At 44.4% G+C, this 17,373-nt stretch overlaps 1 protein-coding gene across 2 annotated transcripts in view; it reads right to left on the reverse strand.

The window, feature by feature from the left end:
* Positions 1–16,912, reverse strand: part of LOC147630564 (diacylglycerol O-acyltransferase 2D-like) — a 42,942-nt gene extending 26,030 nt beyond the window's left edge. For both annotated transcript variants that reach the window (XM_086810476.1, XM_086810475.1), the window contains exons 1-2: positions 15,980–16,912; positions 15,826–15,900 (exon numbers count right to left, since the gene is read on the reverse strand). In XM_086810476.1, coding sequence (XP_086666602.1) covers positions 15,826–15,900; positions 15,980–16,146 — 242 coding nt within the window. In that variant the 5' untranslated portion in view covers positions 16,147–16,912. The remainder of the gene's footprint in view (positions 1–15,825; positions 15,901–15,979) is intronic.
* Between the last annotated feature and the right edge of the window lie 461 nt (positions 16,913–17,373).

Below are 17,373 nucleotides of genomic sequence, written 5' to 3' on the forward strand. Positions count from 1 at the left end.
TGCTGCTGGTCCTGCCACCTGTTGCCATGCCACAGAAACTGGCTGCCTACTGCACAAGGCTGCTGCTAGCCGACATGATGCTGTTGCCAACCAACTCCCATGCTGATGTTGAAGCTAACTATGATGTGATGCTGCTCATGCTGACGATAACGATGACGATGATGATGATGAAGATGTTGATCTGATGCTATTGCTGCTGCTGCTACACTGATTAATTGATGATTACTCAAGGATTAAGACAGTTCCATGGCATGGGCGTGCACATGACATCCCCTTTTGCTAAACTTGATGATGGCGTGGACACTCTGTCATCCTTCCTCCCTGGACTACGATTGACTTTAAACTACTACTTAACTGGCTTTGATTGATCTTTTTATTTGAACACCTTCACTCCTGATCTCCACTTCCAAGTCTTGTTGACGAACTGAGCATCTGTTCATTGTTGTCTCCATGTTTGCTTTCCCTTACCCTTAACACAGCGTTGGGTCACCAAACGGAACTGATCATGCCTGTTGCTAGGCCTTTGGACTGATTTGAGAGCTTAATGATGTACTGGTTATGCGTACATACCCTTGGAGAATGCCTCCACTAGCTTCGCCTCTTTGCAAACCACTCCATTTGCTACCCTGCTGCATTCCTGCTGGAAACTGTGCACCTTCCTTGGGACATTGCTTAGTGGGTTGAGCCTGAATGCTCTAATACCAATGTTGCATGAGTGGATGTCACCAGCCTGGACATTTTCCAGTATGAAAGGGGTTTGGTGGACTCCAGGATGTCTAAATATTTGGAAAGTACAAGCTTTGGGAATGGGGGATTATCCTAGAATACAAAGGACCACACTCCTAAAATTTAGGAGAGTTGCTATTTTTGGCCCGACTCCGATGGAAATTCTGTTCGCGTCATTACATCTGGAATTGAGCAGATACCAAGAATTGGCAAAGTGCCTATGACAGAATGTCTACCAGTTGGGATATTTTTAGAGATAAAGTTTATGGAAGGACCCATCTCTTAGATTGGGACATGTGGCAAGAAGGTGGACCAAAGTGAGACAAGTGGCGTGACACTTGTTAGAAAGTGGATCAAAGTGAGACAAGTGGCCTCACACTTGTCACTTCAGCTATTGTGTGGCTCTCCACTTGTCATTGTAACATTCTCTTGCCATTTTAGCTCATGGGAGGCCCAAATCTATAAATTGGAGCCCTCTCTCTTCATTAATGGAGGCTCTCTTGCTGCACACTAGCCTCTACCACCGTTACAGGCTACCCTAATGATGGCTAGTCTCTCTCTCTCTCACTTGAAGGCTGCCCATGAAGAATACCGACTGTTGGGGATTGTTTTGGAGGCTTCCATCGCGAAGAAATACTGAAGGCAAGGATATTTAATCATTTATTATGATTTCTAGCCATTGTACTTGTTGTACCAGCCTTTGTACATGTTGTACCAACCTTTGTACATGTTGTACCAGCCCTTATACTTATTGTACCACCCATTGTACCAACTGTACCAGCTTCTGTACTTGTTGTACCAACCACTGTACCTGCTGTACTAGTAACTGTACATGCTGTACCAGCATTTGTACTTGCTATACCTACTGTACCAGCCACTGTACCGACTATACCAGCCATTGTACCTACTGTACCGGCTGAATGGAGAGTTGTACTTGCTGTACCAGCTCTATTGCATGAAGACCGTGGTTTTTGGGGAAGAATCAGTACCCATAGGGAGGTATATGGATTATATTGTTGGCTCGGCATTTCTACAGCCTATGTTCCGGCTTGGTTGCCTCGTGTTGGGGGCTGTGTTATGGCATTTGTATATGGATAATCCGGCATCTCCCGTGGGGAGAGTAAGGCCCTCAAAGCTTGTACATGATATTATTCTCCTTGGGTAATAAAATACTCCAAGGGGGGGGTCGGCCCACCTCTATGTGGTGTCACATGTGCAAGATCCATTTCAGCATTTGTGGATGTTTTGTCCAGCTTTTATGTTTTATGGAAAGTGATGATGGATATGTGTTAAGATTGTGGCATGTTTAAGTGTTTTGATATGCTTTGATGGTATCAACAAGTGTGTCAAAGGCCCTAGTCTCCCGGGCACTCACCGCCGCGAGTTCCATTGGTATCAGAGCATAGGCTTTCTTGGAAGCGGAGGCTTCCTTCTATCAATAAGAAAGAGAAAAGATCTCAAGTGGGGACCACACTTACCATCATTGCTGTTAAGCATGGCCAGCCGCTTCATAGCTTATGAAGCAAGAGCATGCGCAGTAGACAGCTTGTTGATCTAAGGATTTATGAATTCACAGAATTTATCTTGGAAGTATGGAGTTGGCTTTATGTGCACACATTTAGCACTCCATATGGATATTGTGGATTATATTATCAAGCTTACAGGCAAGCTATATGGAGATATATCTCAGGATATCTTAAGGATATGGTGACGAGATATTTCTTTTGGCTTCATGACCAACCTGGCAAAGAAAAGCTAAGTATACTTTGAGTTTGCAAAGTTGGTGCTTTTGCTATTTACTATGAAGTGTTTTTTATGTTCACTGACCCTTGTATAGCCATGCAAGGAGAAAGGTGGTGGTGTTTGCCTTGAGATGGTTTCAGGGAAACATTGTTTATGACTCCCTTTATTGGCATGGATTATATCTATGGAGATTTCTTTCTTGGACGAGATTTATATAGATATTGGGCTTAACAAGCAATTTCTATGGACGAATCTGTCCCAGTTTATAGAGAAGAAATATTTGGATCTCTCATGGATATGATGCTTTTATGGATAAAGTCCACCTCTACTCGAAGGTGTGTGGTTAGCACGGAGTATGTGGTAAGAGTTATGGTACACAGGTCTATGGATTCCTGGACTTCTTTTCTAGACATTTGCATCCATCCTCAGGTTTATGGATTATGTTTATGACTCCCTTTTACTAGGATGGATTATTCTTTATAGCTCCCTTTATTTGGGATCCCTTTATTTGGGATGCATTGGACTTATGAAACTCATGGTTCACATACCCTGTGTAGTGTTCTCTTGTCCTACGTGCTCTCTTGAAGATTGTTTCTACCATGTGTGGGTGAAACAATAGAGAGCAGATGGAAGGGAACATGGGCACTTCAGAGGGTAGTGTCGAGCACAACATGCCGTGTGTAGTGTTCTCTTGTCCTACGTGCTCTCTTGAAGATTGTTTCTACCATATCTGGGTGGAACAATAGAGAGCAGATGGAAGGGAACATGGGCACTTGAGAGGGTAGTGTGAGTTGGTGGCCAAAATGCCTACAAACTATTGGTGGCTGAAATGCCTATCCTATGTGTAGCAGAAATGCTTATGGAACACCAGGTTATCTATGCCTGCGAGTGATTGTTTTATCTTGTTACTTGAGCCCCTCTCTCATCCAAGGTGTGTGATCAGAGTACCAACACGGAGTGCAAGTGGTAAAGTGGACATGACGCCTGGTTGGCACAGGACTTATGTCTATGCCAAGGGTCATGTGGACCGATGCCTTGTTGGCAGGAGACTTATTTTGTCTCGCCCATTTACTTGGGACATGGATTATGATATCTGGACTTATGGGACTAATTTGTCTTGCCCATTTACTTGGGACATGATTATGATATCTCGACTTATGGGACTGTTTTGTCTCGCCCATTTTTTTGGGACATGGATTTATTTATCTTTATGCCATATTAGAATCACTATCTCCCCATATAGAGGCCAAGAGGTTCATTGTTCATCTCACCATGCATGTGGATTCATGTTGGGATTGTGAGAGGGCAATTCAATGAACACTCCACTATACACATGGATTCGTGTTGCGATTGTGGAGTGAGTGTTTCATTGTTTCCACACCATGCTTGTTGATCAGAGTTGGGATTGTATGGGAGAACATGGAAATTGTTGGGATTAGGAGAAAGGAATGCCAGAACTATGGAGAACCAGCTTTTCTGTCACCATGGTTTGTGCTCTTGAATGGCACCAGTTTGTGTACATAGCACATGTTTCTATTCGAGGCACTAGTTTCTTGTGCATGGCACTTATTTAAGTGTCTTAGCACCTGGTTGGTGATTTTCATTGGCATATGATTATCTCATTGATATTGGTGATTGAGACACAATTGGCTCTTGTGCCTATGTCTAGCATATCTTCCATGGAATTCTTGCCCATTTATTTTGGGACATGATTGTGATATTGGTATTATGGAGACTTGTTTAGTCTCACCCATTTCTTTGGGACATGGATTCTTCAGTTATATTGGATTTTTGAGACTGTCTCGTCTCACCCACTTGATGGGACATGATTATATCTTGAATATATGGCTTGAAGATTAAAGTTGCGGACAACTTTTAAGAAGCTGGGAAGGATGTCACCAGCCTGGACATTTCCCAGTATGAAAGGGGTCTGGTGGACTCCACGATGTCTAAATATTTGGAAAGTACAAGCTTTGGGAATGGGGGATTATCCTAGAATACAAAGGACCACACTCCTAAAATTTAGGAGAGTTGCTATTTTTGGCCCGACTCCGATGGAAATTCTGTTCGCGTCATTACATCTGGAATTGAGCAGATACCAAGAGTTGGCAAAGTGCCTATGACAGAATGTCTACCAGTTGGGATATTTTTAGAGATAAAGTTTATGGAAGGACTCATCTCTTAGATTGGACATGTGGCAAGAAGGTGGACCAAAGTGAGACAAGTGGCCGCACACTTGTCACTTCAGCTATTGTGTGGCTCTCCACTTGTCATTGTAGCCTTCTCTTGCCATTTTAGCTCATGGGAGGCCCAAATCTATAAATTGGAGCCCTCTCTCTTCATTAATGGAGGCTCTCTTGCTGCACACTAGCCTCTACCACCGTTACAGGCTGCCCTAATGATGGCTACTCTCTTTCTCTCTCACTTGAAGGCTGCCCATGAAGAATGCCGGCTGTTGGGGACTGTTTTGGAGGCTTCCATCGTGAAGAAATACTGAAGGCAAGGGTATTTAATCATTTATTATGATTTCTAGCCATTGTACTTGTTGTACCAGCCTTTGTAAATGTTTGTACCAGCCATTGTACTGGCTGTACCAATCCTTGTACTTGTTGTACCACCCATTGTACCGGCTGTACCAACTTCTGTACTTGCTGTACTAGCCACTGTACCTAATGTACTAGTCATTGTACATGCTGTACCAGCATTTGTACTTGCTGTACCTACTGTACCAGCCACCGTACCGACTATACCAGCCACTATACCTATTGTACCAACCACTGTACCGGTTGTACCAGCTATTGTACTTGCTGTACCAACTGAATGGAGAGTTGTACTTGCTGTACCGGTTGTACCAGCTATTGTACTTGCTGTACCAACTGAATGGAGAGTTGTACTTGCTGTACCAGCTCTATTGCATGAAGACCCGTGGTTTTTGGGAAAGAATCAGTACCCACACGGAGGTATATGGATTATATTGTTGGCTCGGCATTTCTACAGCCTATGTTCCGGCTTGGTTGCCTCGTGTTGGGCTGTGTTATGGCATTTGTATACGGATAATCCGGCATCTCCCGTGGGGAGAGTAAGGCCCTCAAAGCTTGTACATGATATTATTCTCCTTGGGTAATAAAATACTCCAAGGGGGGGGGGCGGGGGGCATTCCGGCCTCTATGTGGTGTCACATGTGCAAGATCCATTTTCAGCATTTGTGGATGTTTTGTTCAGCTTTTATGTTTTATGCAAAGTGATGATGGATATGTGTTAAGGTTGTGGCCATGTTTAAGTGTTTTGATATGCTTTGATGGTATCAACAAGTGTGTCAAAGGCCCTAGTCCCTCGGGCACTCACCGCCACAAGTTGCAGCGGAAGCCTTGCTGTATTGACCCACAGCCCTAACCTTGATTAAGAAAATTGATGCTAAATAAGCATGATTAAGACAGAGGAGAGAGAAGAAGAGAGAGATTGGTGTCAAGGTTTTCCTTATTTATATATGGTACAAAAAGGTTGCATAAATGCTTGTACATGTGTGGGCCTTGGTCAACCCCAAGGGGTTGACCTTGTGGCCCCTTTCTACATGCTTCTACTGATGGAATGCTGAATGAACTGAATAAGATTTGATGGGATATATATGTTTTGGGAAGCAATCGGCCAGTTGCCCTACTCTGGACAAGAACCTTTGAATAAATGCTGAATTAAACAATGCACTTGTTGCCATGCCAGGGAAACCGGCTGCCTGCTACACAAGGCTACTGCCAGCCGACAGCCCTTCATGCACTCCCATGCTGATGCTGAAGCTAACTATGATGTGTGTTGCTGATGCTAACGATGATGCTAATGAAGATGTTGATCTGATGCTACTACTACTGCTGCTTCAATTAGCTAATGGTTAGTCAGGGATTAAGATAGTTCCTGCACAGGATTAGCCATGGCACGGGCATGCAAGTGACAAACATGATTAAGACAGAGGAGAGAGAAGAGAGACAGTTGGTGTCAGGGTTTTCTTGTATTATAGTACAAAAAGGTGACTGAATGTATGTACATCTTCAAGGCCCTTGGTCTACCCCATAGGGGTGACCTCTGGCCTTCTACATGCTAATGCTGACTTCTACTTCTTCAAAAGGTGAATGATGAATCGTTCTATTCAAATGATGGCTTATGCTTATATATATGCTAGAGGAGCTGGTCGGCTTGCTGGACTGCTGTCAGCCTGCTACAAGACAAGAATATTCATAAAATTCTTCTTAAAATGCTGCGCTTATTCCATGCTTGCCCCTTCTGCTGGCCGACTCACTGATGCTGGCCGCCTGCATGCTTGGGTTCCCTATAGGCTGCCGACTGCTGTTGAGAGCCTTCTTGCTGGCTGCAGACTGGGTTCCCATGCCCTCCATGCTGCTGATGCTGATGCTGCTGAGGATTAGGCCATGGCACGGGTGTGCACATGACAGCCCACCACATCCCAAATAGTGCAAGACCTCCTTGCACTTGGCGCCACAAGACTGAAAGCAGAAACCATGTGGGATGCTCAAAAGGATCCCCTCAAGACTATCAAGCATTTGTGAATGTCTCTCCCTCTTTTGGGACCTACGACAAGTGAGGTGGTGCTGATTCCCATAGGGTAGTGAGGTTTTTGGAATAAATGGATGCAGATTTGGCGCAAAGGACCCTAGATTATTTGCAAAAATGTTTAGCAGAAGGCCCTAAGGAAATCCAGAGACTCAAGGATACCTTGAAGAAAATAGAAATCAAAGCAAAAGAGGAGCGCAAAGAGCTGTTACTCCTGAAGGCTGAGCTGCAGCAACAAGAAAAGATCCGAATGCAGATGCTGGGTTTGCAGAAAACCAACAAAAGCATGGTAAAAAAAATTGGGACTGTGGAGGTGACATGGCTAGGAAGGTGCAGGAAACAAGACAAATCAAGGAAGAGCTAGATGCAACCACTGCCAAAGCCACATTAACCCAACACAAGGCAGACGCCGTGCTAAAGGAGCACCTAGAGGTGGTCAAGGACATACAGGCAAGGGCAGACAAAGACAAAATTGAGCTGATCCAGACAGAGGCCAAGCTTGCAATTTATGAAGCCAAGACCCCTGCAGAAGTGTATGAGTTGCCAAAATGGAAGAATGGGAAGAGCATGCAGCTGAAGAACTCCAAGCAGTGTGGGAGGGATACCTTGTGAAACTCAAAGTTGTCATGGAAGCACCCACCCCCACATGCAAAGAATTGTGCTTATTCTTTCTATCTTTAGCGGTACATTTGCAATATCAACTACTTATTTGTTGTACTAATTCTTTCTATTTGTTACTTCCCTTAGTGCTAGGCTTCATTATGGCTGAGATTGCCCTGCATCTCCGGAGGTTTGACAGAAACTCAATACAAAGGGCTTTGTGTGAATATATGCTCGTGTGTGTGTGTGTGTGTGTGTGTGTGTGTGGAGTGCATGTGTGAGAGCATATCTTGATACAGAGTTCTACACCCACTATTGGGCACTGATGACGTTAGTGGGGATGTCGTAGTATCTAGTCCATACTATGCATAATGGAGTTGATAGTTATTTAGTCTTATGGGTTGACACCATGAGTATATAACATGCACGTTCCTAAGAGGTGAATTTGGGCATGTTCCTGGATTCATCTAGGTATATAATTCAGCCATATTAGCGGACATGCAAATTTCACATTGTGAAGTTTTCGCCCGGGTTGCGGCCAGTTGATATTATGCTTATGCTTTCTATCTTTAGGGGTGCATTGGCCCTATCAACTACTTATTTGCTGTACTAATTCTTTCTATTTGCTACTTCCCTTAGTGCTAGGCTTCATTATGGCTAAGTCTGCCTTGCATCTCCGGAGGTTTGACAAAAACTCAATATGAAGGGCTTTGTGTCAATATATGCTCTTATGTGTGTGTGTGTGTGGAATGCGTGTGTGAGAGCATATCCTCATACAGAGTTCTACACCCACTATTGGGCACTGATGACGTTAGTGGGGATGTCGTAGTATTTAGTCCATACTATGCATAACGGAGTTGATAGTTATATAGTCTTGTGGGTTGACTACCATGAGTATATAACATGCACGTTCCTAAAAGGTGAATTTGGGCATGTTCCTGGATTCATCTAGGTATATATATGGTTATATATGGAAAGGATGAGAAGAATCCGGATGGAGGCAAAGGACAATAAGGTGCGCTACCACAAGGCACTCAGGAAACAGAGGGACAATCAAGAGAAAAATGTCAAGCCTCCAACCTTCTAGGAGCCAGCAGCAATGCTGATGTGGAAGCGCTGAAGGAGCAAAATGACAAACTACAAAAGGAGTGGAAGTAAAAGCTAGTTCCAGAGCCTAAATGCTGAAGGCAAGAAGGCGGCCCGTAGAGCCAAAAAGGGAAGGGAAAGGAAAGGAGTTGCTATTGTGGATGGATACAAATTCCTGCGCACCAATTGAGGGAGCATGTGCTGGCCACCACCAAGCGTCTGGTAGACAAGACAAGTGAGGAATCCACACTCAGAGAAACACATTGAAGAGCTAGAAGGCCTAGTGCAAGAGTTCAAAGAGCAACAAAAGCAATTTGGGCAAACCATAAAAGCCCTTAAGAAGGAGGCAAGTGCAAACATGCCTAGGAAAAACCGGAAGGGAGATAAAGAGGAGAACTCATTGGATAAGCTTAATGCAGCCCTCACCCCCACCAATGTTGAGCTGACGAAGACACAGGTGGAGATCCACACAATGACGGACAAGCACACCAAGGACCTGGAAGTCAAGGACGCCATGCTCCTAGATTTCCGAAGTTGGGCCAAAAGGGAGCACAATGCTGAGTGATCTTTAGAAAACCACAGATGCCTCCTAGACAACAATGAAGAAATCATGCCTGTATCTAAGGAATTTGGTGGATGTCATGTGCATGCCCACTCACAAACGGATTAAGCTAGCATAGAAAGGGACAAAAGAGAGCCGATGGGGCACCGCCCCCGGCTAGAAGCATCCCGAAGGCCTCCATACAAGTGGGCCTCGAGCAGTGGTGGCAGGAGAAGAGCCAAGGAGCCAGAACAGCAAATCTATTATGATGATGCCATTGCGCCGGAATATACACAGCCTCGTGCTTTTGCTGCCAAGATGGATGTGTCAGCCATATACACGGCACAACTTAATTTTTCATAGGCAAAGTTAATAAAAGTGGAGCACAAGAAGCCAAATGAGAAGGCCAGTCTCAGACACACCCTAGTCAACAGCAGACGCCGAAGAGAATATAAGCCCAAGGACAATACAAAAATGAAGATAGAATTGTATCTCGCGGCGTCAATGCACCAGCTAACCCAAGCAAGAAAGGATAGGACTGGACCTGATGGCTTCCAAACCTGGAGCAGATCCGGAAATTTTTTTCTAAAGTCTTCAGAGTCAAAGAAGGTGGCGTAGTGTCCACCGAGCATGCCAAGTGTTAGCGGGTGAACAGCCCCACATTTCACCGCCAATGGATGCTTAGTGGCCTCACCAGATAACTAACACATCATGAGCTGGTGGTCTTGCATTGTAACAACCTTCTACAACGGGTGGTACCCAGATGAGCAAAGAGGGACAAAAAGCTTGTTCATAGGATAGAGGAGGAGCTTGTTACTAGAGTTCAAGAGAGAGAGTATTGTGTTGAGCAGTGGGTGAGCGGTGGGCATATTGCCAGTTTACTAATGAGATGAGTCTTATAAGGAATGTACTGTGTCATTACTGAATGGATTCATGCTACTTGTGTATTGAGTTTTACTTGTGTGATGTCCAAATATAACTATGTATATCACGTGTGATGCACTTTAATGCTGTGAGCTTTCATTTATACATGGGCGTGGGCATGCAAATGAGTATTGTAGTTCCCATAGCTAAGCCTTTCTTGCACTGTGAATAGTAGTAGGCTCTCGACGCCTATCCAGAAGCCTTCCAGATAGACTATGTATATCACATGTGATGCACTTTAATGCCGTGAGCTTTCATTTATACATGGGCGCGGGCATGCAAATGAGTATTGTAGTTCCCCTAGCTAAGCCTTTCTTGCACTGTGAATAGTAGTAGGCTCTCTTGACGCCTATCCAGAAGCCTTCCAGATAGTTCTCTGGCTCATCTAGATCAACCTCCAGAATGTCCCCAGTTCATGCAAACTGGTGCTTGGCACATTTTGCCACTAATGACATTGGACACAGACCAATGGCTTGGCTAGATTATGCCCGCTAGGTGGTCCAGAACCATGGAAGTGTTGGGTCTTGACCCGACAGTGACAGTAGGGTGTTAGTTTCTCCCCTTGTCAAGTGACTTGGGCGGTGGCTGTACACACCTTTGCAGAGTGGCTTGGATGTTGGCCATTTCTTCCCTTACTGAGCGGCTTGGGCGGCCCTCTTTTCACCCTTGCTCAGTGGCTTGGGTTGAGAGCAATTATTTGCTTTGTTTTCAATTCATGTACCTGGAAATCCGGTGCTTGACACCCTCATACTTGTATCTGTAAAATACTCATTTGGAATACAAGAATTCCTATGGGGGGGTTGGCCCGTTTGAGCCCCAATGTGGTGTTGATGGTCTTGTGCTAAGTTAAGTTGAATGTCCTTAATCACCTCTAAGTGTTGTTCACACTAGTGTTTTGGACCAATTGCATTACATTGGTCTCAAAGCTCGGGTTTGCTGGGATCGACATTTAACAATGAAGAATAGCCATTCACTTCACCATGCAAAGCACTCACAAGACTTTGAAGCATTAACCAAGGATATTGCAAGTCTTTCAAGGCCAGGATCAATATCACACCTATGTGACTTCTAGCAATTGGCAGAAAAGAAACACATGTTCAACATAACCAAGAAGATTCTGAGGTACAAAAGATCATAAAAGGTAAGTAAACTGAAACCATGATTTTTCATGGTTATTCAGGTTTACAGTTCTTGTTGTCAAAGCTCTTTTGTGCTTTGAAATCTATGTATGGAGAGCTCTTTGGAGAGCATACCTATGCAGCCTGGTGGTCTTGTGTGCTATATCTGTGCCAAGGATGTGGAAACTCGGAGTGGCAAGCAATGGCATTTGGTTTTTCATTGCCCCACAGACACAAGATACATGGATGTCATGAATGGGGGCAGCTTGGGCAGCATTTACATGCTTAAAAGACACAGGATAACCCTGGAAGCATGTGGATGTATACACATTTGAAGGATTGTGCTCATGGTTGCCGCCATGGAGTTTGTCCACACCCAAAAGGATCTATGTCTAAGGTAACTGCCCTTATTTTGGCCATCTATGACTTGCATGATAGTGTTCACAACACAAGAATGGAGTTGAAAGTAGGCAGCTGTGAATGGAGTTGAAAGTAGGCAGCTGTGAATGCACCATGGGACAGCCGTGTGATGCTGACAAAAAAATGATTTGCCGCAGCTGCTATGGGTCTCGTGAGTACTTGTTGGTATCCACAGGATCTAGAGCTCAAGCTATGGAGGATGGAAGATTTCCATGACGTGAGTGTAGGAGAGAGATGAGGGTTCAATGAGAGATGAAGTTCAATCCGTGACAATGGTGAAGAGAAAGAGAGAGAGAGAGAGAGAGAGAGAGAGAGAGAGATGTTGCACAGCTCAAATGATATTCATATTGTAATTATGGAGCCACCCAAGTACATGCTTTTATAGGCATCAAGCCTCATCTTTTGACCTAGACCTTAATAAGGGTTGTTCACACCCTAAGGGGGTGTTCACACCAAGAGTGTTCATACACCACTACTAGACTCTGAAATGTCCAACAAACCCCCCTTTGGAGTGAAAAAGTGTCATATGTCAAGACTCAAGCCTGATACAAGAGCTTGACCATTCATAATGCCTACATCCATCTATCCATAGACAAACCCCCCGGCTCTAAATAGGGAAAGTCAGATAAAAAAGGAGCCGAGCCTTTTATAGAACAAGGCTTACAAAGAGATCCAAAATATTCATATTATGGAGGACTTCTCGGGCAGAAAACCCATGATTACAAAATATTCAAATTTTGGGGGACATCCTGGGCATAGAACCCATGACTAACATATTAGGAAATAGAAGAATTTTCGGAAGTTTAGACCTTTCCGACGGCATTGCCAAGCGATCGACACTTGGGCTATCTTTTTAGAGTCAAGGGCCAGGGTAGAGGACCTATACTTGCACAAATTGGGAGCTCTAGAGGAAAAACCCCAAATTTTCGTTGATGCAAAGGCTCCAATTTGATGCAAGAGGCATAATTATGGAAAGGCCCCAAAAAATTTGCAGGCATTGGATCTCCAATTGGACGGATTTCTCCGTATTTGAGAAAAGCCCCAAATATTTCAAGTTACAGAAGCTTTAATTTCTTCAATTTCTCATCCTATTTGTCAAGCCCTAAATATTGATGGAAGGAAGAGCTGAAAAAAGACGTTTTTCCCCAAACTGGTATGGACGTGCGGCAGCGGCTCTATTGGTGGAACCAACTCTGGAAAGGAGTTGTTGGCGGCTACAGGGCAGTTGAGGGTGGCAGCTCCAAGCAGTGAAGGCAAAGGACCCAGTGAAGAGGCTGTGGTGGAGGGAGTGCGGCAGCTCGGCGGCTGAGCGGCAAAGTCAGAGGTGCCACCGGCAGTGTTGTAAGTACATAGAGGGCTAGAGCAGAGGAGAACACTCAGAGACGGCAACGAAGCCCAGCAACGCAGGATGTGGCTGAGAACGCCGCGGCAGCGAACGTAGAGAAGTTGCGCACCAGGGCGGAGGTGGTCATCTCCGCTCTAGAAGACGCCCAACTGGGCTGGCGGAATAGGCAGCGGCTGAGGCTGAGGCTGAGGCTGAGGCTGCTTCGAAAAATGCAGCTATGATGATGATGATGATGATGGCAGCAACAGTATTGGTAGGTTGTAGAAGAATCATGATGATGGTGGTTCATCCTAGCTCTGATACCATGTTGGTATCCACAGGATCTGGAGCTCAAGCTATGGAGGGCGGAAGATTTCCATGATGTGAGTGTAGGAGAGAGATGAAGTTCAATAATGGTGAAGAGAGAGAGAGAGAGAGAGAGAGAGAGAGAGAGAGAGATGTTGCACAGCTCAAATGATATTCATGTTTTAATCGTGGATCCACCCAAGTACATACTCTTACAGGCATCAAGCCTCATCATTTGACCTAGACCTTAATAAGGGCCGTTCACACCCTAAGGGGGTGTTCACACACCACTGGACACTTACTAGACTCTGAAATATACAACATATCCAAGAATATGGTCACTACCACAGGTTTGCAGGTACCCACATTCTTGTTGATATGGCTGCTGCCATGGGTTTGGTAATACCCAAGTGATGTATGGCTACTGATATGGGCTTGTTAATGCCCTGGAATAATGATTAGGTTCATGGTGAGGTGCATGGACAGCTTCTATGCAACATGCAACATGTTTGACATATGGTTTACTAATGTATGATTAAACATGCAAATATTAGTTCTCTGTGGACAGCATAAAAGGCACTATGTTGCAGGTGTTTTATGCATACACAAAGACATGTTCATGAAGCAAAGTGCTATGAGATCCAATGGGTGACCTTGTTAAAAAGCATAGTCAGCAGCATAACCAGTTTATACCTCTATCAGGTACAGTGGGTTTGAAAGCAGATTATGACCAGCATTTGCCTTACCTTGATAAGGCTATGATTCAGTCCTATAGCTGCATAGTATTGTGTATACAAATATAGTCATAATAGCACATGTGGGTTGCACATATGTATGGCTGTCAGTTTGGTGTGGCCAAAAGAATATGATGAGGGGCTGTTACCCTGGTTCATGAATGGCTGATGAGAGGCTGTTACCCTAGTTTATGAGTGGTTGAATGTTAAGTATAACATGCTTGGGCAAACAAACTTTTACATTGTTCCAGAAGTTTTATGAGTACAATGTTATAACTGATGATTTGGGCCAAGCAAGATGTTTGGCAAAAATTTTGGGGTTAAAAGATAAAGATGTATTGGCTTTGCCATATGAAGTTATGTTGTTGTGGTTGCAAGCAATGCACATGTTGCAGGATCCCATGTTGGAAAATATACTAAGTAGTATGAGATGGTTGGAAACCATAATATTTTGCAAGTGTTGCAACCTTGATGGGATAAGGCTGTAAATATATGGTATAGACAACATATCTGACTTGATGGTTTTATGGTTGCTTTCATGTGTAGACCAGCACTTTGCACCATAGCAAAATGCTTCCTTTTGTAACAAGACATTCGATCAGCATATTCTTCCTCTAGGAGAAAGTATAAATCTCAACTTTCATTAGGGCTGGTTACTTTATGCCTTATGTTTAGAGGTTATGCAGCTCATGAGTCAGGAACATCAACTGAATCCTCAAGAAGAAGGAATGTATGGTGATAGCTTCCAACAAGCTGTCTTAGTGACTTTTTTATGGGAGAATAGCCCCCTTGACCGTTTGCAGTGGGACCCACTCAAATGCACTACAGAGATTCCACAGCGCCACCTATGCATCCAGGCTATCCTTTCCTTGTCTACTCTTCTCACCTTTGGAAGCAGGATTCAAATTGATGCACCGCAAGATCTCCTTCTTCTTGTGGCTCACCACCTATAGGGGTCTTGCAGTAAGAACGTGGTTTGCAATCACAGGCCACCCAACACCATGCTGCATGGTGGGACACTGGAGGAGACCCAGAAACACTGCCTTCAGGATTGCCCTAAGTCCTAGCAGGTTTGGTAGTGGATCCTTTGGATTTCAAACTGAATCGCAATGAATCCCATTTCATTACCTGTGGCAAAGCCGCATGGACGATCGACGTGTGTCTGGCAGTCCCAGACAAGGAGGATGGCCCGGGAGCGAGCACTCCCCTCCTTTTTGTACAGGTCTTTTTCCTATTCAGAGGGTTGATATTTGACCTTGCGCAGGTGTAAAGATTTTCTCTACTAGTTGATGAATTATTTCTTGGAATAAATTACCTTGGAGCAAAACACGACGGGAAGCGTGCAAAGTAGAGAGAGAGAGAGAAGAAGAAGAGAGAGAGAGAGAGAGAGAGAGAGAGAGAGAGCACATACACACCATACGTTCAACGTGCACATCAGGTTAACCCCCAATCTATTAGCAACATCAGGTTAACCCCCAATCTATTAGCAACATGACTTGAAAGTGGTAATAACAAAACACACATGCTTTTAGACTGATGTGTTTGTTGAATATGGGACTGTCTGCATGCAATCAGACAAAAAGGCAGATCCTGAGTTGATGCTGGTGTGGAGGACAAGATGTCAAAGCAATTAGCCTTCACCTAACTACTCTGAATACTCTTCAGCAAGTCAAACAATGATACTCAAAACTTTAATCATGATTAACATGAACATGTTTCAATGCAAGGGTGGGTGAAAAGTACTTTGCCACTCGCACTGCAACGAAGCTCTTCTCGTAAAGTGGGATGACCATAAGCGTAAGTAATACCAGGAACAACCTGTGCAGACAAACAATCTCCAATCAAATCAAGCTCTTGCCTGCCACTTTGTGTAGATAAAGGCACAAAATAAACTCACATAAAGCTCCATCGAGATGGTAGAACGAAAAGCATTAGGAGAAGCAAGATGACAACCAGATGGATAGAAGAGAGCCACATAAAAACAGCCATAAAGCTCTTGAACTTGCTTGTCTGCAGTGCTCGCACAACTGCAGGCTTCTTTTCTCCCTTCATGTCCCTGGCCATTCTCCTATAAGGCACTCCTCAGGCCAGGCAAAACCCACAGGACAGCTGGACTCTGTGACCAAAACGTGCTTTTCACTGATCCTTTGTATGAATGAGCTTGCTCTCTTTTCAGTGTTCCTGCTTACCACTTCTGATGCAGAATCTTGCAAAAGAGTGCTGCCCTCTACCTGACAAACCTGACAGGATTTGTAAAAGAGCGTTATCGTGGCTCACTCTGACAGAATCTCTCCATACCAGAGCTACCGCACCTCTTCTGCAAACCCAAGCATGCCATTGCAAAATCGCACATCTTCTGCAGAAAGACCCTAGCAGGCTGTGGAATGTCGCTGAAAAATCCCACAGAAACCTTCTGTAACAAGCTGTGGAAAATTCCACAGATACGTTCTGCGGCAAAACCCTAGCAGGTTCTGGAAGGCCTTACAGATGCCTTATGCACACAAACCCTGACAAGCTGAGGAATGCTGCTGCAAAATCGCATAGGCATCTTCTGAAGGAAGCACTAAAAGGCTGTTTACTGCTATCTTTGCGTGAGAGAAGGTGAAGAGCTTGTGTAAGGGTCGAGGTCTGATGAGCATCAACGCTTCATTGTCCCTGTTTTATTAACATCATCATCACCATAGCTAGAGCCTAGAATCATCTGCCGTGTCGTCTCCGAGTGGCTTCACAGTCGCAGTCGCTTGTTTACAAACTGAAATGGTGGCAGGTGCTGCAAAATCAAAGCGAAAAAGCACGCTTCACCAACCAACGCTCTTTTTTTTTTATGGTCGACCCTATTTATCGTTTACCTCAGGTTATTCAGGCTTTCTACCATCCACATCAAATTGAAAGTTTCACACCAACACCAACAACAATGTTGAGCATCACTAACAACTTACACCAACATTGTGAATATATGTGGACCCCATGACCTTAGCATTCTTTTCAAATCATTAGTACAGGTGCTCTTTTCATGCTTTCGACTAATGCATAGTCGAGGGTGTCACCAAGTTCTCAATCTCCCCCAAGTCTCTTCCTCTCCTTCTCCCTCTTGTTAGGGTTTGCCTCCAACATATCCAGATTTCAACTCTCTCTCTCTCTCTCTCTCTCTCTCTCTCTCTCCCCGTGCATGTACACACACTTACAAGCTCGCTTTACAAATATCGAGCCAAAGACATGGGAGGTTGCTTGTATGGTTTTGGTGTGGAGAGATGTAGACTATGTGAAGAAAAGGTAAAGGATTTCCAACTC

The sequence above is a fragment of the Cibotium barometz genome, chromosome 16 (genome assembly GCF_041138505.1).
Source record: "Cibotium barometz isolate CiBa-2024 chromosome 16, ASM4113850v1, whole genome shotgun sequence".
Classification (NCBI taxonomy): Eukaryota; Viridiplantae; Streptophyta; class Polypodiopsida; order Cyatheales; family Cibotiaceae; genus Cibotium; species Cibotium barometz.